This window comes from Tenrec ecaudatus, chromosome 1 (genome assembly GCF_050624435.1).
Source record: "Tenrec ecaudatus isolate mTenEca1 chromosome 1, mTenEca1.hap1, whole genome shotgun sequence".
NCBI classification, from domain to species: Eukaryota; Metazoa; Chordata; class Mammalia; order Afrosoricida; family Tenrecidae; genus Tenrec; species Tenrec ecaudatus.
The window spans coordinates 226,037,488-226,061,019 of NC_134530.1; the positions used below are offsets into that span (position 1 = coordinate 226,037,488).

At 40.1% G+C, this 23,532-nt stretch overlaps 1 protein-coding gene across 1 annotated transcript in view; it reads left to right on the forward strand.

Moving 5' to 3' along the window:
* The window catches only part of LOC142439784 (complement receptor type 1-like), a 248,207-nt gene that overhangs the window by 156,992 nt on the left and 67,683 nt on the right, over nucleotides 1–23,532 (forward strand). Inside the window, exons 22-26 of the mRNA XM_075542389.1 lie at nucleotides 2,794–2,879; nucleotides 11,076–11,474; nucleotides 17,073–17,249; nucleotides 17,337–17,439; nucleotides 18,804–18,889. Coding sequence (XP_075398504.1) covers nucleotides 2,794–2,879; nucleotides 11,076–11,474; nucleotides 17,073–17,249; nucleotides 17,337–17,439; nucleotides 18,804–18,889 — 851 coding nt within the window. The remainder of the gene's footprint in view (nucleotides 1–2,793; nucleotides 2,880–11,075; nucleotides 11,475–17,072; nucleotides 17,250–17,336; nucleotides 17,440–18,803; nucleotides 18,890–23,532) is intronic.

Sequence of the window (23,532 nt, forward strand, 5' to 3'; positions counted from 1 at the left end):
AGCCTGTCCCGACTCAGGTGCATAAGCAAATGTGGTGAAGAAAGCTGATGGTGCCCGGAAATCAAAAGATAGAGAGTCTGGGTCTTAAAGGCTTAAAGATAAACAAGTGGCCAGATAAATGAGAAACAACAAAGCTTACATGGAAGAAACACACCAGCCTGTGAGATCACAAGGCATCAAAGGGATCAGGTATCAGGCATCAAAACCAACAACAACAAATAGCACTGTGAATGAGGGGGAGTATGGAGTGGGGCCCAGGACCTTGCAGAAGGGCCATGGGAGGAGACGAGCTAGTCAGGGTGCAGTGTAAAAAATACAATTTTCCTCTAGTTCTTGAATGTTTTCTCCCCCCACCCCCACCATCCCCCCCCCCCACTATCATGATCCCAATTCTACCTTACAAATCCGCTGGACCAGAGGATGAACACTGGTACAGATAGGAACTGGAAACACAGGGAATCCAGGACAGATGGAACCCTCAGGACCAGTGGTAAGAGTGGCAATACCAGGAGGGTGGAGGGAAGGTGGGGAGAAAGGGGGAACAGATTACAAGGATCTACATATAACGTCCTCCCTGAGGGAATGGACAATGGAAAAGTTTGTGAATGGAGACATCAGACTGTGTTAGACATGACAAAATAATAATAATTCATAAAGTATCAAGGATTCATGGGGGAGAGGAACCAGGGAGGACATGATGAGGGCAACAAAAGTACAAATGTGCTTGACACAATGGATGGATGGATGGAGTGCGATAAGAGATGTACGAACCCCAACAAAATTATTTTTTAACTAAATAAATAAATAAAGGGGGGAGAATATAAGCCACTTCAAACAAATAACTTGGTTTGACCTTGAATAAAATAGAGCAATAACAAGAATGAAAGAATGAGAAATGAAAGGAACATTTTCTTAAAAAAAAAAAAAAGCTTGTATGAGCCCCTAATAAAACGTTTAAAACAAAAACAAAAAAAAAAAGCAAGTCTTACCATTTTTGCTTCAGAGGGGCATCCTGGTCATACTTCTTCCAAGAAAAATGTGTTTGTTCTGTTGGAAGTTTGTAGTATTTTCAATATTCTTCTCTGGCACCACAATTCAAATGTATCAATTTTTCTTTGGTCTTCTTTATTCAATGTCCAACTTTCACATGCATATGAGACAATACCATGGCTCAGGTCAGACTCACCAACTCCTCAAAGTAGCATCCTTGCTTTTCAATACTCTGAAGAGGTCTTGTGCAGAAGATTTACCCAAAACAATGTGTCTTTTGATCTCGTGACTGCTGTTTCCATAAGCATTGATTGTGGATCCAAGCACGACAAAGTAATGATGAGAAGCTTGTCTCCGTTCATCCTGATGCTACCTCTGGGTTCCGTTGTCAGGAGTTTGGTCTTTTCTACATTGAATTGTAATCCGTCTTGAAGACCGAATCCCTGGATCTTCATCAGCAAGTGTCCCAGCTACTCTTCACTAGCAGCAAGCACGGTTATGTCATCTGCACATCTCAAATTGTTAATAGCCTTCCTCCAGTCCCGATGCCCCATTCTTCTTCGTTTAAGACAGCTTCTCTGACGATTTGCTCAGCATATACATTGAGTTAGTATGGTGAGAGGACACAGCCCGCTCAGGCACTTTTCCTGATTTTAAGCTATGCTGTTTTCCCTTGTTCTGTTTGCACAACTGCCTCTTGCTCTGTGAACAGGTTCTGAAGGAGCTTGCAAAATCCCTGCTCTTCTCAAGATTGTCCACAGTGTGTTATGATCCACACAGTTAAATGAATCAAGAAAATGCAAATAAACATCTTTCTGGTATTCTTTGCTTCTACCCAAGATCCACCTGCGGTATTTTGGTGGCTTGCATGTTGCGCTGACGCTCGAAGCTATGCCGTCAATGTCACCGTTGTTCCACATGCCACAGGTTAATAGATTTCAGAGGAGCTTCCAGTGCAAGAACTGACTACAAAGAAGGGACCTCTGCCCACTTTGGAGGAAGTAACCACGGAACACCTTATGTATAGCATGGAAACATTATAGAGAACTTGGATGAAATTGCAATTATTCACCTTCCAACTCCAAACTCACTGCCATCAATAGATGCTGACTCATAGTGACCATGTCGGGCAGGGTAGAACTAACCCCTTTGTGTTTCTGAGACTAACTGTCTATGGGAGTAGAAAGCCTTATCTTTCTCCCTCGGGGCAGCTGGTGGTTTTGAACTGTCGTCCTTGAGAATCACAGCCAAATGCATAATCACTACACCACCAGGGCTACTAAGTATTCACCTTAGAATGGTAGAAAATGTGCCTTACGAAAAAAATTTTTTAATCTCATCTAACTGAAAATTGTTGCTTCTTAACATTTAAGTAAGAAGTAAAGTGTTGAATGGTTTTTTATTAGCTTGGATTGCTTCGGTTCTAGTTTGCTTAATCTTATTGGTAAAGCAATGCATGTGTTCACACAGTAACACTTTCAAGGCACAAAATAACTATAAAGAGAATACACAGAGCTATATACACATGCAACACTATAAGATAATTTTAAATAATATACTTTAGAGTGACATACATAAAAATGAACTTCAAGGTAATAAATAAAAAGAGCCCGTACACTTGAGAAAGCATGAAAAAACTAAAAACTCCTTTAAAAAACATTGAATCTGGAAAAGTGGTAGGATTTTGCCAAGTGAAAATTTTCCTTTTGCATTCTTGAAGATTGTATTCTCCTAGCGGTAGTAATTTAAGTGGGAGATTAATAACACATTTGAAAAATAATCTTTCATTATTCTTTACTCTAGATACAAGCTCATTGGTCATTCTTCTAATACATGCATCATTTCAGGCAAGAGCGTCATCTGGGAGAACCTGCCACCCATTTGTGACAGTGAGTTGAAATGTCTCTTCCACTACCGCTACCAATCACCCCTTGGGATGACGGAGGTATTAATCAAGCTCCCTCTGTGCTAAAGACAGCCATCACGCTCTAACACATGCTTATGGAGTCCCAGGAAATTGCTACCTTATTTCTTATCCTGGAGGTAGCATTCCTGGAACTGGAGATGTAAATTCATAAAAGCCGTCAAACCTCATGCTCGCTTCAGTTGACATGCAGCTGAGTTTCCTCTACCATCCCATTACAATCATCATTCTGCTTAGAAACGTAGTGAGGATTTTGTGAAGATGTCATAGTGCTTGTCCTTAGGGAAGCTGCAGAGGAGTCCACATTAAAGTGCCGTTGGTCGTGGACAGTAAAACCTCTCGGAAGTTCCTGTGTCCTATAAGCTTCGAAGTTGAACGTATGCTTTATCCACATCTTAGCAGTTGCACTTTGAACATAGCCATAGAGTTTTGCAAGTAGTTAAAGTTGTTGTTCTAGCATTCTTTTATAATAAAAAATTTAAAGTACTATAAAGGTTTCAGATTATGATTTGGAAATCATCTACGAGAAATCTCCTCTGACCATTCACCAGCAATGAGAGTAATCTCACCGTCAGACAGTGCATTGCAGATGAAGTTACGTTTAACACATAACCATCTGTTCTCCGTTTTGACACATTTTAATTTGTTCCAGTTTTCTATTTTTTTGGCTTTTTTTTTCAATTGCTGTTTTTCTCTATTTTGTTATTGTTGTTGGGTTTGTTCTGCTTTTGTTTGTTTGTTTGTTTGTTTTTCCTTATTTGAAATCCAGGACAGATAAGTCTACAGATCTAGTTACAGGATTAATGGTTTCTTGAGAGTATGGTAGGGAAGGTTGAGAGGAAATGAGGCGCAAATGATGAGTGCAAGAAAGAAGAAAATGTTCTAAAATAAATTGTAATAATAGTTACACAATTTTTATCTGCTTAAACCATTGAATTGTATGGTACATGAATTATATGTCAATAAAACTGTTTTAAAAATTTTAAGTGACCATAAAGAATTTCCTAAGAAACATAAAATAGCCATGCAGAATTAGAAGTATGTCTTTACACTAGAATGTTCATCAGCCTTAACAAAAACAACAGCAAAAAGGTATTGTATGGAAGCACTTTACTTATATATAGATGCTTTTTCTATCTGCAAATACTTTATGTGAAAATATCAGATAGTGAAATGGCACTTTGGGAAAAATCGCATTTTATTAATCTGTAGAATATCTAGTTTATATCTACATTTGACCGCTGTAACTAGTTCTGTAATGTTTCCTATATCCAAACACGAATGAGCATCTATAAGGCCCTTGGAGAAAACTGTCCTACAGGCCTCTTCCTTACAAAGATCTAGTCTCCCAATTACCCAGGAGCTCTCAGCGTGCTCACTTCAAATGATTGATTAACCATAATAGTTTTTTGCAAGAATGCAAGTCAGACTTCTGATTGCCAGACCTCGGTCTTTTCTGTCCACATAAACCAAACAAGGCCCTAGTTGGATAAACCGATCTTCTTCAGTTTTGGAGACCCTAATCAATTAGCCAGTTCTCAGAGTTCTCTGGAGTCAAATCACTTTGATTGTTACATCAGTTCTGCTATCCATTATGATAACATTTTCTCTAGGTGAACTGACCCCTTAATCAATCTACAATATCCTTTTTTGTCATTCTTAGTTTTGGGGGGACTTGAGGTCTATCTTATCAGAAATTGATATTGACATTCCTGTTCCTGCTAACTTAAAAAAAAAATTTATTAGTGGCTCTTACAATTCTTTTGGCAATCTGTACATACATCCATATGTTGCCATCATCATTCTCAAAACACCTGCTTTCTACTTGCGCCCTTGTTATTAGCTCCTCACTTATCCCCTCCCTCCCCACGGCCCCCTCCCCTTGAACCCTTGATAATTTATAAATTATTATTATTTTATCATATTCCCGCTAACTTTTTGTTGCCTTTTATTTGACGTATGTGTTTCCATCTCTTGATTTTTAGTTCGTTTTCATCTCTGTGTGTAAGTTGTTTCTCACTTAGACAACATATTGATGGGTTGGGTATTCATACACATTCTGCTACTCTTTTTCTCTCGGCCGATACGTTTAATCTACTTTAGATTATTGATAAAAAGGAATTCACTACTACTCTCACTTTGCTGTGAGTGCGTATGTGTGGTGGTGATCCTTTCCTCATTTCGCAGACTGTTCTTTGCTGAGGTCATTTCGTTTCCATATTTTATCACTTGTTTCCTTACTGGTGTTTTAGCAGTGACTGGGATTTGGGGATTTTATTCTTTTTTATTTTGGTGAAAAGTTTTATTCATTTTCTTTGAGGTTACCCTGTAACTTATTACCTTTCCTTGTTTAAAATGGTCTATTCTGTCATATGGTGTTGACTTTTCCACTGGAAAGTTTTGTAAGTTTGCCATTTATTACCTCTTCACACTTTATAGTTGTCATTGTTTGAAAATTGACATCTCTGGTTCCCTGTTTTCAGTATTGCACATTTATTTTATTTTTGACACCTTTGTGAATTAATTCTGGGTGACGCTCTTAGTCTCACAGATAGATCATTATAGGTTCTCTGTCCAAAGAACTCCCTTCAGCATTTCTTATAAGATTGGTTTAGCTTTTACAAATTTCTTTAATTTCTGTTTATCTGGAAATGTCCTAATTTCACCATTGTTTTTAAAGAGCAATTTTGCTGGATAAATAATTCTTCCCTGGATTTTTTTTTTTAATCCAGGTTGGATATATGCCTTCCCATTGCCTTTTTGACTGCATGGCTTCTGAAAACAAAGAACTTGTTCTTAATGGCTTTTCTTTGTATCTAACTTTTTGTTTTCCTCAAGCCATTTCCAGGATTCTTTCTTTCTCTTTGCCTTTCTTTGTTCTAGAAAGTTTGATTATGGTATTATGTGTTGGTGCTTTTCTTTGGGGACTATCCCATTTGCAATTCAGTGAACTTCTGGAATGCAGATCCTCTCGTCTTTCATGATATTAGGAAAGCCTTTTCAAATAAATCGTTAGCTGTGTTCTTGGTGCTTTTTATGTCTCTTCCTGTTCTAATCACTCTTAGGTTGTGTTTCTTAATAGCATTCCACGTGGTCCTTAGACATCCTTTATACCCCCCCCACCCTCTGCCCATTGCTCTTCTAATACACTTCTGTCAAGAGATTTGTATTCAATTTTACTGATTCTGTCTTCTACCCATTCAAGTCCATTCCTTTGCCCTTCAAATGATTTATCAATTTATGAAATTTCAGAATTAGTTTTCTGGATTTCTATCTGCTGTTTTTGCATGATTTCTACTTTTTGACTCATTTAGTCCATTTGTTCTTGTGTTGTCTTTCTGGATCCTTCTAGAGGTTTTACCTATTGAGTTTGTGTGTGGTTTCCTTGATCTCTTTCTTACGATGCTGAAAGCTCCAAGGTATAAAGATAATGAATTCCTTAGCAGGTAGTTACAATAGCATTTGGGAAATTTTCTGGCCCTAAATTTTTGTCACTTTTTTTATGCCACCTGTGTGTGTGCGTGTGTGTGTGATTTAAAGTTGTCTGTTGTCTACAGAATATTGTGGTGGTAGTATGCTAATTTGTTGGTTGTGTATTGGTTTGCTTCATCCTGACATTTTGTTTTGTTTTATGTTAATATTTCTAAGAAAGGGGGCAAGCATGCTGCGTGTTCATGAGAATGCGCCTCACCTGTCTCCAGGTAGATCCAGTAGGCACTGGCACTGTGGGTGAGCTTCTGATCGCTGGTCATGCAGAGCAGCTAGAGGCAGACTGGGTGGGTGTTGCCTGCCATCTGTCACTGAGATAATGGTGGTGCCACTTGTCCACTGAGAGGAGCAGCGAGGATGGTGGCTATGGCTGGGTAAGGTTGCTGACTTCCAACTTCTGGGGGAAAAATAAGAGGCGAAAAGGTGGAAAAAAGAAGGAAGAACATTTTTAAAAAAACTATAAGGAGCAGGTGATGAGCAGGGAAGACTGCTCTGATTGATAACCAGACACCGGTGTGGGGGCTGGAACTGCCATCGCTGAGCAAAGACCATTTTCTGGTTCCCGTTTCAATCAGAACATTGCTTATAATAATTCAAAATGGCCATGCTGCGCTGGTTGACTGTGCCTTGTTTTCTATTTTCCCATTCATCCTCTTCCTTTCTTAAATTTTTGGTTACATGATTATCCTTTCCTTTAAAGCTTGGGGGTCTCAGGGTTGTTATCAAAATCCATTTCATTTTTTTTCTCAAGTCGTTGTTGTAGCTTGTACTGGTAATTTGTCTGTCTAGGTAATTTATCTGCTTTCTACACCATCTAGAATGCTTTTCATTTGTAGGAATTCTGCCAAATAATCAGTACATCTTATTGGTTTTCCCTTATAAGAATTACAGAATTCTTTCTTTCTCTTTGGTTGGAGAAATTTCTATTATGATATGTCTTGCTGGTTTTCGTTTGGGGCCTTGGATGGATATCTTCTTTTTTACAATTTTATTGTCATATAATTCACGTATCACATCATTCAATACTTCAAGTCTCTTTCTGTCCTAGAATTCCAATGACATGTAAATTCTTATTCATAATTTCCCACATAATTCTTCCAAAACCAACCAAACTCACTGCCATCAAGTCAATGCTGACTCATAGAGACCCCTGTTGGTTTCTGAGACTGTAAATGTTTACAGGAACAGAAAGCCCAGTCTCTCTCCCTCAAAACTGCTGGTGGTTTCAAACTGCTGACCATGCTGATCTCAGCTCTGCACATAACCCCGCACCCTCAGGGCTCCTTACATAACTCATCGCTTTCTTAAGTTTTCTTCCTTTCTTTTTCGGAGTGTTCCTTCTATAGGCTGACATTGGGGATTTGATTTCTGTTTAGGTAATTCTGACAGCTATTGATTCAATTCCATGACTTTATGCTTTCAATACATTATTTCTGAAATTTTAGTATTATCTTCTGAATTTCTAGTTGGTATTTCTGTATGGTTCATAATTATATATCTATTTTGTTATTTTGTTCTTGTATTATTTTCCTGAATTTTTCTAGAGTTTTCCTTGTTTTTTTCCCCCTTGGTCTCTAGGAAGGTGTCTCAGTTCCTTATCAGGTAGTTGCTTTACCATTTTTTCCTCAGAGAGGTGCCCTGGCGCTTTATTTGTGTCACTTGTTGGAATCATGTTATCCCACTTCTTTTCATGATTTCATATTATCTGTTGTTTCCTAGGCTTTGAGATGTTATTATAATTGTTTAATTATTCTATGTTTGCTTGCTGCCTCTTGATGTGGAGCTCTGTTTACCTGTGATATATCAGAGCAGGAGGAATGGATGTGCTCTGGCTGTCTGCCTGATCTTACTGGATTGCTTACCGCTTGTCTTCAGATGGTGAGGCAGTAAGGGCTACAAGTGAACACAGTTCTCTTTTACCTGGTCTGGTTAGGCATCTGAAGTTTCTTTGATTTGGCATTGGCCACTCTCTGCTATCAGTCCTTCGGTACAGGAACACACAGTGGCACTCACCAGTCAGTGGGGCAGCAAGTGTGATGGGCCTTGTTGACCGCTCAGGGTGCAGTTGCTACCTTCTGCTAGATGAGTAGGTGAGTGGTGGGCAAGAGCACACATGGTTGCATGCTTGCCCCCCTCTCTTTCAGCAAGAAGGGGAGGATCATCTGCAGGTGGAAGTAAGGGGAGGGTGCTGCAGGCAGGTACACATGGTGTCACACTGCTGCCATCTCTCAATGAGGAGGTGGGGGGAGGTGGGTCTTGCTGCTTCAGCCAGTGACTGACATCATGTCACCAGTAGGTGGAGATGGAGATGGAGAGGCAGGTAGGGAGGTGATGACCAAGTCTGAGGGGTGTGAGGTGGGAGGGGCTGGGGAGGGAGGATGGGCTCTCTTGCCTTGGTCAGTGCTGAAGGGAGATGAAGCAAATGCTGCTAATCACCGGGGACGGGGGTGGGGGGTGGTGTAGGGGTGTCAAAGGAGGAGAATCATGCACCTCTGGTTACTGGATGGTCCCTGGGCTTTTCCCATGGTTGCAGCCAACAATCAGATCTTCTATTATTCCAGATATGTCTATAATTACTCTATATTTTATTGAGGATGTTGTGAAATTGCCTTTTCTGCTCCTTCTGTGCACCAGAATTACTACTAACTTTGCTTCAAAATAGCCAGCTGTGCCAGGCTGGCCTCCTCTGCTCCATCTCTTCTTGTTCGATACTTTCAGTCAGTGTCCTCTTTCACTCAGTGTTTGGTCTAGTTCTTTATCTTTTCATTTGATGCTCAAGATTCCAGGATTGTCTTCTGTATCTGTTCCATTTATTTTCTTGGGTCTTTGCTGACTAAGTCACCATGTCAGCAGGGAGTCCACTCTATTCTTTTTGATATATTCCCATTATTACCTAAGGCCCCCTGGTGGCAAAGTAGCTAAGTACTGGGTTGCTAAACCAAAAGGTTAGTTGTTGAAATCCACCCTGCAGTTTCTATGGGGAAAAGATCTGCTGGTATGTTTCAGCAACGATTATAGCCAAGAAAACCCTATGATGAAATTCTGCTCTGTCACGTGAGGTTGCTATGATTCAGAATCAAACCAATAGACTCAACTACAATTATTATTACTCAAAGTTTCTGTTTCATGTATTATTTCCTTGAACATGGCGAACTCAACGATTTTCAATCTGTGTGTGAAATATCCATAATGAAGAATGGTGTCAGTTTCCATGATGTATGAGTGGGTTGTGTCCTGTTCCTATTTTTTCTTTTCAAATACTTGGTTGCCTTTGATTGTGTTTCCAGCATTACATTTGAAAACTTGTCTGTAGAAATAAATTTAGGGTCTTCCTCTTGAGAGAATGTTTTATTCGCTTCTGCAAAGCATCAGGGACACTCAACAAACTGGGATTGCTTTCATCTTGCTTCACAAAACTATGGTTTTCTGGGCCATTCATATTACTGAAGAACAGTTCCGATCTTAGCTAGTTGGCTTGGTACCCACGGTCTAGCTCTTTGTGTTCTCAGTGTAAATCAGCAGGTAAATCCAAGGCTCTAAGTCATGCCCTCCTGATGGGGAGAGCAACGCAAATGTATGGCTCTTGCCTGGTTTCCATCTTCTCCCGATTTGCCCGAGTGTTTCAGGACTTTGCTACTTTTCTCTGGTGCTTTCATGGACAGTTTCTATTGTCCGTGCAGTTTCTTAGTCTTTCTCATGGGGTAGAGGACGTGAGGATAGAGAAACATTCCATCTGAGGTGTCAAGATCACCATTAGCAGAAGGAGACAGCTTTGTAGCATTTTTACTTTCTATTTTTCATACATGGCAATATTATTTGAGGTTATTTAGTTCTCGTTATTAGCATTAGAGGAATGCAATTTGCTATAGCCTACTTCTACATTTCAAACGTACTGGGTTTTTATGGACTTAAATATGATCACTTTTTGCATGGATATGGTGCTATCATATCAAGCTTGGGCATGATAAAATTAGTTGATAAGCTCTTGATGTACACGCACTGTGAAAAATTTAGAAATTATACTTAGAAATATCTTTACTTGAATGTTTGATAGAATTGCTGGGGAATTGAGTTGCATCTGTGAATTATAATTGCTTGAGCCTTGCTTTCTATGTCTCCTAGAACGAGTATTGATCATTTATGTTTTAATTTATAATACGGATTCTCAAAATGTTGAACTTTTTGTAGTCTACCATTTCATAAATATTCCATGCATATGTGACTCTATTCCAACTTAACTCCTTAATGTATGCTGTATAGTTGTGTTTTCTCTTTTCTCTTACAGGTCTTCTTTTAGCGTGGGCTTCTTTTCGTTTATTTTTAAAACACTATGCTCAGCTAATAACAAACGTGAAAAATAAAAAGACAAATGCAAAAGAGTAAGGGAGAACTATGTAAACAGTGCTACAACAATTTGACCAAACAGCTAATTTAAGAAGAAAGAAATGTTGATTAGGTCAATAGATAAGTATGTTGACAGTAAGCAGTATAAGCAGGAAAGTTAGAACACATGCTGTGATTATGCACACCTAAATTGCAACTTAAAAAAACCTTATCAGCATGTTGGCAATATTCAAAGTGAATAATGACAATAAATATAGTCTAGTGATTCAGTGGAACCTTTTCACTTGTTATTTTAATTCACTGTTGTTTAACATGCTGTCCCTTTCAGTTATTCGCTGTGAGCCACCTCCAACCATCGCCAATGGATACTTCACAAACAATAATGAAGAATATTTTAAATATGGAATGGTAGTGACCTATCACTGCAAGACCATCAAGAGAGGAAGAAATTTTGAACTGGTGGGCACGCCGTCAATACATTGTACCAGCCAAGAGGATCAAATTGGCAGCTGGAGTGGTCCTCCCCCTGAGTGCATTCCACCTCCTAATACATGCACAGTGCCAGTGGTTGAAAATGGAATAAGGACATCTGAGGATAAAGTCTTATTCTCCTTGTATGAGTCTGTGAGGCTCAAGTGTCAACCCAGCTTTGAGATGAAAGGACCCGACAGTGTGCAGTGCCATGCCCAAAATAAATGGGAACCAGCGTTGCCAATCTGTTCCAAGGGTGAGTTGGAGTGGCACATTAAAGGGGCTACAAATGAGATGAGTTGGTGGAGAGCGAGAAGCTTAGTACTGGTTCTGGGGGGAAACTGTGTGGGTAGTGTGGGTGAATGTATCATCTTGAAAACAAACAAAAAACACCAACTCATTGCCATTGAGTCTATTGTGACTCATAGGGACACTGTAGGACAATGCAGTAGTGTCCCTGTGGGTTTCCAAGACTGTAAGTCTTTACAGGTGGAGAAAGCCTCATCTTTCTCCCTGGGAGCAGCTAGTAGTTTCAAACTGCTGACCTTGTGGTTAGCAGCCCAGTGCATAACCACTACCCCACAAAGAAAGGCTCTTTCAGTTGGTAAAGAACATGAAATTAACAAAGTAAGTGTGTGCATAGGAAGGGGGTGTGTTGTGCATTTGTGTGTATATACTTTCATTCCGAGAAACAAGAACTGATGAAGCCAAGAAAGGAGCTGTGTGGGAGTCCCGTATGGAGCGATTCTAAGGACAAAGAACCAGTTCCAATATCGCTTGATTATATCAAAGAATGGTGTGAATTTTGTATGTTCAATCATGTGATCTTCATATGTGCACTAGCTCATTCACTTTTTACAACTGACATTTGAAATTGTGTTATTCCCACTTAACAAGGAAATTAGCTTGGATACTCAGGGATTAAATAAATTGTCCAAGTCATGCGCAACTAAGTGGCATGCTCAGATTAGCTATGGTTCTTGTTATACTTCTCTTGACATCTAACAGTAAAGGAGAGCAATTTACTTACAGGTCCAACCCACTCAAAATAAGTCACTTCTAGATCCAGTGTGGAAACTCCACTAGTGAACTGGCCTCTACCTCAGCCACACTTGTAACCTGATGATTTAAGACAGAAAATGCATGGTGTTTGAAGAAGCAGAAGGCAGCTATACCAAGAGTTTGGAACTATCAATGGGTGGATAGTCATTTACTTACTGCATCAATTCCCTATGTGCTGTATTAAGATGTGTATTGTTCCAGCAAACCTGTGGCTGACATTCTCAGTGAATATTATTGTAAATTTTCCCTGAAACCAACTTCCATTGTTTGTGTAAATAGCATCTAGCCACAAAAGAGTTTATTCCATATCATTGAATAATTCAAGTATTGCAATATGGAGTTAGCTTACATTGGCCCAATATCCCATTCTTAACAATGTTTTAAAATTTAGTACCCAGGGCTAATCAATGACAATATTAATGGGAGAGCTTTATGCTCCAGGGAGATGATCAATAAGACTCTCTAACATTAATTAACAAGGAGGTCTCTAAAGGGAGCCAAAGACAGATTAAAAAAAACATAGATACAGGAATGGGTTGGGGGCACTCACTAAATCCTAGCTCCAAGTTAAGAACAATCAGTTATTACATCATGGTCCTGCTCTATACTCACGCTCATGGTAGGTAAACAGAAGATATGGGTCTATATAAAAGTGTGGTGAAGAAATTAGATGGTGCTCAGCTATAAGATAAAATAGCACCTGTGGTCTTAGAGGCTGGGTTGCAAAGAGGCAGCCAACTAAATGAGATGTCAACTAAGTCTATCATGGACAAAGCACTTCGACATCAATGATTGAAGGATTATAAATCATGCAATCTGAAGCCGAGGAAAGGAATTGTATCAGAGCCTACAGTGTGAGATTCTGGCTTTCAGAAGGCTATAGATGACAGTAGAAGCCAAGAGGAATGTGTGAGAATGACACAGAAAATGGGTCTTTGGTGATTTCCCTTTATCCATAATAGAGGGAAGAAACTGGCTACCAGAGTGCATTGGAGAGATGACTCTAGGAGATCAAAGCGATAAGCGTGACTTGAATGGGTAAAGCCGTGCCAGTTGATCTCCTCTCTGAGGCACTTGAGCCTGATCTGGTTTTCAACATGTTCTGTGTTGTTGTTGTTGTTGTTCATATTAGGGATTATCTCAGAAGTATTTTGTCACTGGGGTTCACCCTCCTGAATTTTTGTTATATGTTTTTCTGTTTTTCGGTGAATGAAACCCGGGATGAATGAATCTATAGAGACAGCAAGCAGAATAAGGGTTTCTGGCAGGAACAGGGGGTGGGGAGAGTTGTCAGGGGGCGAGGGGTGAGGGTGGGGTGGCAGGGATAAAGGGGAACTGATATCAAGGAGTTCAAGGAGGAAGAGAATGTTTCAAAACTGACTGTGGTAGCAATTATACAATACTGCTTGATTGAATTATGGAATGATATGATATCTGTATTAGCTCCCAGTACATTTTATTGGGAGAAATGGGGAGTTGGGTGGGGGACTCACTTCTATCCAAGTTGATTGTGACTCATAGTGACCCAACATATGGTTTCTCAGGCTTGGTCAATCTTTATGGGAACAGGCAGCTTCATCTTTCTCCCTCGGAATGTCCGAATGGCTCATGAGCTGGACCACTAACATGACCAGTGCTTACATGGCTGCGCCACAATGATCCTAACTAAGTCTTATAGAGCAGAAGACAGAATCACAGTATGATAATGGTGACATAGATCTTAGATTTTGTCTACTCTGATAACCTTCATATATTTTATGATTAGGAATATGGAACTAGGAGCGAAAAAAGCTTGCTGAAAGACCAACTTTTTGTTCATTTATTTCTGACTAGCAATAGACTAGCTTGTAGTTCAAATGAGCTGATTCCACAAAAATCTGAGTGAAATAATCTCTATTTGAGTAATATGCCCTGTCATTATAAGTACTGGTTTTTTAAGGAGGTTTTGTTCTCAGTGGCCTTTCTTGTCTTATGCTGTAGCTGGTGATTTAATTGTGGATTTGAAAGTGTTATGATTAATACATAGGGACAAAGAAAGAGTTTACAGTTCTTCAACCAAGCCATGTTAGTCTTGTGTAACCTTTAAGAGAGTAGCAGAAAGGGCAGGCAGATAAAAATGACAACACAGGAGGACAGTGAGATACAGGGGGCATGTGTTATATAAGTCTTGGAAAACCCTTCTAGTTGCCAAAAAACAAGGCTGTAATTTGAAATTGCCTTTTTAAAGAAAGACATTGATGGGAAACAGATGCAATAAGGTCGCCAGATAATAAGTGTGGGGAGATCGCCTTCGAAACTACCAGAGATTCCACTGGGAGGGATACCCTGCACGTCCTGGCGGTGATCAAATGAACTTGAAAGCTAAGTAGTCCCACGTTTCTTAAAGCAGAGAGCAGCAACACCGACTGACAGACCCTCCTTTACCGCTGACCAGAGGCACAGGTCACGTCTACGAACCCTATCATCCCGTGCACATCCAATTTCTACCAGTCTCTTACACAACACAGCCAGCCGAACCTCTTCCTTCACTGACCTCTGGAAACCCTGGGAGGATAGCAGACTGAGCGGGTAGTGTGGTCCAGACATTCTCAGTACCAGGTTCCTCTTTGGGCCATTTTTTCCCTCCTCCCTCTTTCCTGCTTTGTTATCCAGGGCCCTTCCTGCTCCACGTCCCATCACCCTCACACAGCACTCACGTACACACAATCACACTACCAAAGGAGAAGGGATCCCCACCCACAATGCACTGTTATTTTTTACTTTATTTTCTATTTTTTAATTTTTATTCTGTTATGATAATACTTTCGTTATCTTCTTTCTAGTTCTCTCACACTTCCTTTTCCCGTACCCTCTTCTGGTGAAGCCCCACCAGTCTGAGAATATGAATTTCCCATCAGGCAAAGCCAGGCAGGCCTGTAGATTCTGGCACACCCACTCAAAGAAAGGTTTAGAAAACTTTTTTCCCGTCTGCATGAGGAGACCCACCTATGTTCTGCTATAGCTACAGAACCTCAGCATGAACACCCAAGTCACACGAGTGTCTCCTGTCTCTTTTGACCCTCGTCTCCCTTGCACATCCATCCAGTGTCACTGTCTGCACTCTTTCCTCATAATATATATTTCCATGAAATCTGTTAACTTTGACTACCCCTTTTAAAATGCATTTTCTCATTGTGTTTATAAATCTGTTGGCCTGTCCAGAGAGCCACTTATTACTACCATTGCTTTTATTTTATTCTCGCTCTTTCTGCCTCCCACTCTCCTCACTTACCCATCTCTCTCCCCTTCTCTCTGTTTTGCCACTGCATGCTTTCCAGTTCCTAGTAGACTTCTCCCATGTCACTAGACAAAGCCAACCCAGTGGCTCACGTACCACTAATAGTTGCTCACATACCACTAATAGTTGCCATCAACCACAGTAAACAGACAAACAAACAAAAAAATCAAGAAATTACAAACAACAAAAAAAATCACCCAAATCCAATGGGGTACTCATAAAAAGAGGTCCTGGAATGACCATAACTATAATTAATAATAATGTGATCTTTTCAAAGTCATTTCAAAAGATGCGGGGAACACTCATGAGAATGGAAGAAATTGAAAAAGTTTGCTTATTTTAAAAACATTGTTTATCCCAGAAGATAATCATAGTGAAAGACCAGTCTAATAGAATGGAAGAAAATGGAAATTGAATGAGTGAGCTCGAGGACCAACACTCTCACTACAATCAATAAGAGAAACCAACAACAAAAAAGCAAAGAAATCCTGAGAATTATATGGGACACTACCTAGGGAAGCAACCTATCTTTCATCAGGATCTCAGAACAAGAATAAACAAAGAAACAAACAAAAAAGCTACAGATAAAATAGTATGAGAAATGATGGAAGAACATATCCCTAATATCACAAAGGTGGAGGAAATAATTATTCAAAAAGCTGAAAACCTTTGAATAGGATAGACTCCAAAAGAAAAATATCATGACATATCACAAACTCTCCAATTTCAAGGAAGAGTAGAGAAGCCAGGGTGCATTCCTCTTCAAAGGGTAACCAGTAAGGGTAAGTTCAGTGGGAACTGTGCAGGCAACAAGACAACTAGTGACTACACAAAATTCTGTAGAAGAAGAAAAAAACCCACCAACCAAGAATCCTATCTCCAGTGAAATTATCCCTCAAATATGAGGGGGAAATAAAGATATTTTCCGACAAGGAAAAACTAAAGGAATTTGTAAAAACAAGATGAGCATTACAAAAAAATGTCAATAAAGAAGATCACCAACACTAATACACATGTCGGACAACCAGCACTAAAACATGGGTCTTCACATCTTGTAGACTGTGAATGTATCTTAGACCTTGTGTTGTGGAGATCTGGGTGCTAATTCTCTGCTTCTTCGTAGCTGTGAAATCTTTGGCTACATCTCTTCCCTCTATACTGAATTTCCACATTAGTAAATAAATGAAGAACCCTAATGCAGCATCTATTGGTTTTATTTTTAGTATTTTAACCCCTTTCATTATTATTGAGTTGAATACATTTCCTCCTAGTTAACAGGTCCTGGGTAGTGGAAATGGCTAAGTGCAAGCTTACTATCAGAAAGACCGTCAGCTCCAAGCCACCAGAATTGCCTCAGAAGGAAGACCTGTTGATCACCTCCCAAGAGGTCACAGTCAGGAAAACTATATGCAACACAGTTTTACTCTGGAACACATGAGGTTGTTGTGCATTGGAATAAAATCATCTATTCTGCATCAACTTTTTTTTTTTAAAGTGGAACTTTTCTTTCCACAGTGTGTCTTCCACCTCCAGAAATCCAAAATGGTAAACATTCCCCAAGTGACAAGGACAACTTTTCCTCTGGGGAAGACATTTTCTACAGCTGCGAGTCTGGCTATGATCTCAGAGGGGCCGCTTCTCTGCGTTGTACGCCGGAAGGAGACTGGAGTCCTGCAGCCCCCAGATGTGAAGGTGCCTAGACTCTCCGCTCATTGAGCGTTTTCAGTAGGTGTCTTTCTTCTCCGTGTGCCAACTTTATTTCCTTTTGTCTTCCTTCAGTGAAATCATGTGATGACTTCCCGGACCTACTCCATAATGGCCGTGTACTCTCCCCTCCTAGTCTCCAGGTTGGAGCAAAAGTGTCCTTCATCTGTGATGAAGGGTGAGTGTGAGCTTTCCTGGCCCTGAGTAGAGACCAGGAACTGAGTCGTAGATACTGATATTTGAAACAAGGGTGTTTGTCCCCAAAAGGGGGGAATTTGTGTAACAGAAGTACTAAACAACACTGTCTAAAAATGATTGAGAAGCGTAAGAAGAACTAGTGAAACCGTTAACAACAAGCTTTATAAAAGGCAAATTTATAAACATAATGGACAGCAGAAATATAGCAAGAGATATACAGTTGAAGCATAAATAGTAGTGTAGAGGTATGGAAGGATAAATATTCTATAGGGGTTACTAAGGAAGTTTAATAAAAGAGAGCATTGCTTAGAGGATAAATAATGAGCAATAATTGTTTTGGGAAACTTTAAAGTCAATCAATAGTATAATTTAAAATAGGGATTAAAGAGTAAATTTAAGTGAGCTTTTAAAAATCGAATTATATTTAAGGTCTTAAGTTTATTTGTGGGAAAATTCCATTTTATTTTCATTCTACTTTTCTGTGGAATGTTTGTAGCCAGCTTCATTTATCATCTTCATATGTCACCATTAGTATCGGGCTGTCGTATTGGGAGCAGGATGATTAATGCTAACGTTCTAAGACAGATTATGAACTGTTTTTGTGAATCAAAATTATCTTAGTATGATGTTCTAGCTCCACATGATGGACAAAAGCTTAGACAAGAAAGCAAGTGAGCTCAAAACGCTGCCTGGTCCCCTTGACACACCTCAGGAGAGACCACGAGGGGATTCAGAACTTCATTGGTCTGACAATAAACTGAACGTTTTTGCATCATTTCCTCGAGAGGTCCCTCTCCTCGCTTTTTTTCTTTCTTAAATCACTTTTTTACCCTGCGATAATCTAGCATGATGCTATAAAGGTCATTCCAGAATAATTCTAATGTGATGTTTTGCAAACATAACCCAGGAGCTCTTCTCACCCCTTCCCCCCATTCACTGTTTGAGAGCATGGAATGCTGAGTTTGCATGAGCTAGGGGAGGGAATTCTCACGAATGACAGAAAGGGAGCAATCAGAGAAACATGGCAAGCAGAAGGTTGAGGACCAACAAGCAACTATCTGTCTATGTTTAGGACCACTTCTTCTGTTCAAACTGGGCTTATGGTGCCTGTGAGCTTTGGTGACCATTATTGCTTTGCCCCTCACTAGTAGCTGTATTTTTCTGAAAGGATCTGGTTTCTGAGTGACTGTCCATTGAGAAGCCCAATGGGTTGAGTTTTGCTCCTGGACTCCAACTTAGGCATTACATTTTATTGTAGCAGAAGGGAAGAAACTGAGCTCTTCCAATAGAAAGAAGAGTGTGTGTGCTCACCTGTTTACACCTGTTACTGCTCTTGTGTTTTAGGTTCCATTTAAAGGGCAGTTCTGTTAGTCATTGTGTCTCAGATGGATTGAAAAGTCTATGGGATACCAGTGTTCCTGTGTGTGAACGTGAGTAAAGGAAATACTTGTTCAGGTCTGGATTATTCATGTTTTTCTGTTTTAACATGTCATCTCATTTCTGTCCATTTCAATTTTTGATAGAAATAGCTATTTGTTGGAAAAATAAAGGAGTGTTTTCTTTGCAGGGGTGGGTGGAATCAACTTGAGCATCATGTGTTCTGGGTACCATTCTACAAATATGTACAAATGTACACTATATACTATAAATAATATTTCATAGATGGAGACACATCGATGTCAGGAGAATCGTCACCCTTCAACTTTTCTGTTCTTTCTTCAACCATTCTTCCGTCCATATGCTCATCAATCCATCACATTTTGAGCACTGTATGCCTGGACACTGAGATTTTACCTATAAACAAGACATACTAGGTCCCTGCTCCTGTGTTCAATTATTTATTCAGGGAGATAAACCAAAGACATGTAAACAAACAAACAATAAAATAATTATAAGTTCTATGAAGAAGACAATCCCACAAACACAAAGCAACCACAAACACAATTACATACTTACATGAAGGAAGATAAGAAATGCCAGGAAAAATGCACTTGAAATAAGGTGAGTAAGAAGTCTTATTTGAAGAAGTAACACTTGAGCGCGGATAGAAACTAGGTAATCACTAATGTACGCATGTACTGGGAGATAGAACAGAATGGGCAAAGACCCCAAGTGAGAAATTCCCTGACATTTTCTAAGAAGAATCTGTTCTTGATTTTTTCTGAAAGGTCACTATGGTTGAACCAGGAACAGTGGGAAATGAGGAATCCTATGTCCTGCAAGAATTTAAAACTTCCACCGAAAGTTAAATAGAAAACCATTCAAACAGAAAGTCATGATCTAATTTTTAATGGTATCCCTTTGGCTCTGTTGGAGCTCTGGTGGTGTATGGTTATGTGTTGGGCTGTGATCCACAAGGTCAACAGTTTGAAACCAGCAGCAGCTCCTCAGGACAAAGACTGAGTTTTCTACCCCCGCAAAATAGTAACAGTCTCAGAAACCCTCAGGGGGTCATTATGAGTCAGCAGTGACTCAATGGTAGTGAGTTTGGCTACCGTAGGGAGAACGGGGTGAAAAAAGAGTGTGCTTCAAGACTTCCCAAGCAAAGGAGCCCTTGCAGCACTGTTGGGTAACCATTAGACTGCTAATGTCAAGGTCATGGTTCAAATTCACAAGCCGCCCTATGGGAGAAAGATGAACCTAACTGCTCCCGTCCTTAGATTTACAGTGTCAGGAAAAACCATATAAGGGGGCTATGAGCTGGCATGGATCCAATGGCAGTGAGTTTGGTGGCGGGTCTTCAGAAAACAGTGCCAGAAGCAAAGGTTAAAGTAAACGCTTAAGTGGAGCACACAGTATAAGGGTAACAAGCAGCACAAGTGAAGGGGGCGGGGGGGGCAGGAGAGAGAGAAAGAAAGAAGAGAGGAAAATAAATAAATTAATAAATAGATAAATAAATAAATAATGTCTGGCCACTTGTGCTATCTCTGAAGAGGTCCTATTAGAATCAGAACCTTCTTTAGGAAGAGAAAGAGCAAAGAATTGATCTTCACCCCAAAGCACTGTGGCACGGTGCATTCGAGATTAAGCTGCAACCCTGAGGGTCAGTGGTTCAAACCTACCAGCCACTTAGTAGGAGAAAAATAAGGCAGTCTGCTCCTGTAGAGGTTTTGAGTGTCAAAAACTTAATCTTCGGTTGCTGTGAGTCAGAATGGCTCTGTGAAATGGGCGTGGTTTTGCCTTGCAGGGTGGGCACACTGTCCTGCTGACAGGTATGTCATCTGAGCTCACAAGGAATAGGAAGAGCTACAGCCTCCATGCAGCCAGTCAGGTCAAACTTGGAAGCTGGAGTTTTCATGACCTTCGCTGCAGTGGCAACGATGGGGGCTGGATAGAAGACCACCTCTCACCAACGGGGAGGCTGAGACAGTCAGATGTTAGGAAACGAGGGGACCGTGGTTAACAGTCATTGAGGCATCAGTTGATAGATAGTTCAAGAGGCAGTTGTAGCCAAGCAAATCTGGGAGATCAAGATGGGAAGCTATTACAATAATCTAATCAGACGTGCTGTTCCAGGACAGGAGTCCAGGAAATGGTGAAGTAGTGGACAAATCTGAAGGTAGAGATGGGTGTGCTGATGACTGAGATCGAGTGTCAGGGGAAGAACAGATTTGAGGATGACTCCAAGATTTGGGGACAGGAAAACCTGAGGACAGAGCTTTAACACAAGGGGTGGTGGTGGTTAGGTGATGGCGAGTCAGTTCCAACTCGTAGGGACCCTCTGGACAACAGAACGAAACACTGCCCAGGCCTGCTCATCCTCAGTTTGGTTCTTGTTGCAGCCACTGTGTCAGCTCATCTCGCTGAGGGCCTCCTGTTCTGTTGCCCGTCTTCCTCACCAAACATGCGGACCTGCTGCAGGGACTGGTCTCTCCTGAGAACATGTCCAAAAGAGTCTCACCATCCTTGCTTCTAAGGAGCAAAGATGTACTTCGTCTGGCAGTATATCTTCCAAGACATACTTATTTGTTCTTTGTTTCCCACTAGTTTTATTGTGATATAATTCACAGATCATACACTTCCATAATGCAGTTGTATTAAAGAGCTGTGTGCACATCACTGCGACAGTTCTAGAACACCATCCTCCCTTCTGAACTCCTTGCTTGCTCCCATTTCCCTCCACCCTCCCCAGCCCCATATAGCTGCCCATCATGTGCTTCATATACTGGAAAACATACCAAACTAAACAAATAACAGCAAATATATTTTAAAAGAGAGAGAGAGCATTATTAAAATAAACCAGAGATAAAACTTCCATCAAAAAAAGGCAGGAAATATTCACAACTAGAACAAATTCAAAATGGATCAAGAGGGAGATCAAGTGACCAGGTACCACGTTATAACCTAATTTTATCTGTCATAATCAAGTTTACAATAGTCTCTGTCTGGTAGCAAGGTTATTCACACCCTTCCAGTGTATCAAAGGGGATCCACCAGAGGCTTAATCTATGGAGGGACCCTACAGATGAATTTGGGACTTCCACTGTCATCCATAGCCATATGACAATCGGTGTTCACAATTTAAGCTCTGACACTTTTCCCTTCTTCATCTTTGACTTTTGTTATTTATCATCTTTGGATCACTCAGGCTGGTATATTTCTTCCCTGTGTACTTAGTTGACTCCTCACTTAGATGGCTGCTTATTTGAATGGAAGCTTTTACTGCCCTATATTTATAGATAGATAGATAGATGGATAGATAGATAGATAGTCAGGCCCCATCTGCTTTCTTTACCACACTTTTCTATAGCACCCATATCGAAAGTAATCTTTTCCCAAGGGTAAGTATAGAGTAGGGCCATGTCATGAGAACTAAATATTCTTGGATTGAGGCTAAAATTAAGTGGGAGCCCCAAATCCATTCACTCGTCTCTGGTTTACTTGGTCTCTGATTTACTTTAGAAGCCTCATTTTTTTTTATCACAAAGAATATTATCAATCATCCCCCTGGTATATGAGATAATTTTATTGATAGTGTCATTAATTTATCCAATGGCATCAAATTTAGCATGCTGTTGAAAAAAGGAGTTATGCAAGTATAGACCAGTTTCAAACCGCAATCCATGAATTGTTGATTTGTGGAGATTAAACTCTGTAGAGATGGAAATGATTGAGCTCTGTCTGCATTGACCATGGTGGCTGGTTTTGGGGGAACATTTCCAGTAGACTTATTTATTTTTTGGCCATCCACGGCACTTTCAATATTCTTCGGCAGCACCATAATTCAAATGCACCGAGTCTTCTTTGGTCTTCTTTATTCAGTGTCCACTTTTCACATGCATTTGAGGTGACTGAAAATACCATGGCTTGAGTCAGGCACAATTTAGTCCTCGAAGTAACATCATTGCTTTAAAAAGGTTGCTTTTCAAAACTTTAAAGAGGTCTTATGCAGCAGGTTGACCCCATACAATGCTTGATTGATCTCTTGACTGCTACTTCCATGAACATAATTGTGGGTTCAAACAAAGTTAAATCCTTGACAACTTCAAACTTTTCTCTGTTTATCATAATGTTATCTATTGGTCCAGTTGTGATACATTTGGTTTTCTTTACATTGAGTTATATTCCACATGTAAGACTGAAATTCTTTTTTTTTTAAATCATTTTCTTGGGGGCTCATACAACTGTTATCACAATCCATACATCCATCCATTGTGTCAATCACTTTTGTACATTTGTTTCCCTCATCATTCTCAAAACATTTGCTTTATACTTGAGCCCTTGGTATCAGCTCCTCATTTTTCCCCTTCCTCCCCTCCTCCTAGTGTCCCCCTCCCCTTTAAGACTGAAATTCTTGATCTTCATCAGCAAGTACTTCAAGTCCTCCTCACTTTCAGCAAGCAAAGTTGTGTCACCTGTATATCACCTGTGCCATCTCTATATCACAGATTGTTAATGGCCCTTCCTCCAATCCTGATGCCATGTTATTCATATGATCCAGCTTCTCCAATGATTTTCTCTGCATAGAGATTGAGTCAGTATGGTGAAAGTATACCTTGAATGGGTACCATTCTTGATATGAAAACATATTCAGTATTCCCTCATTTTGTTTAGGCGTCTGTCTCTTGATCCA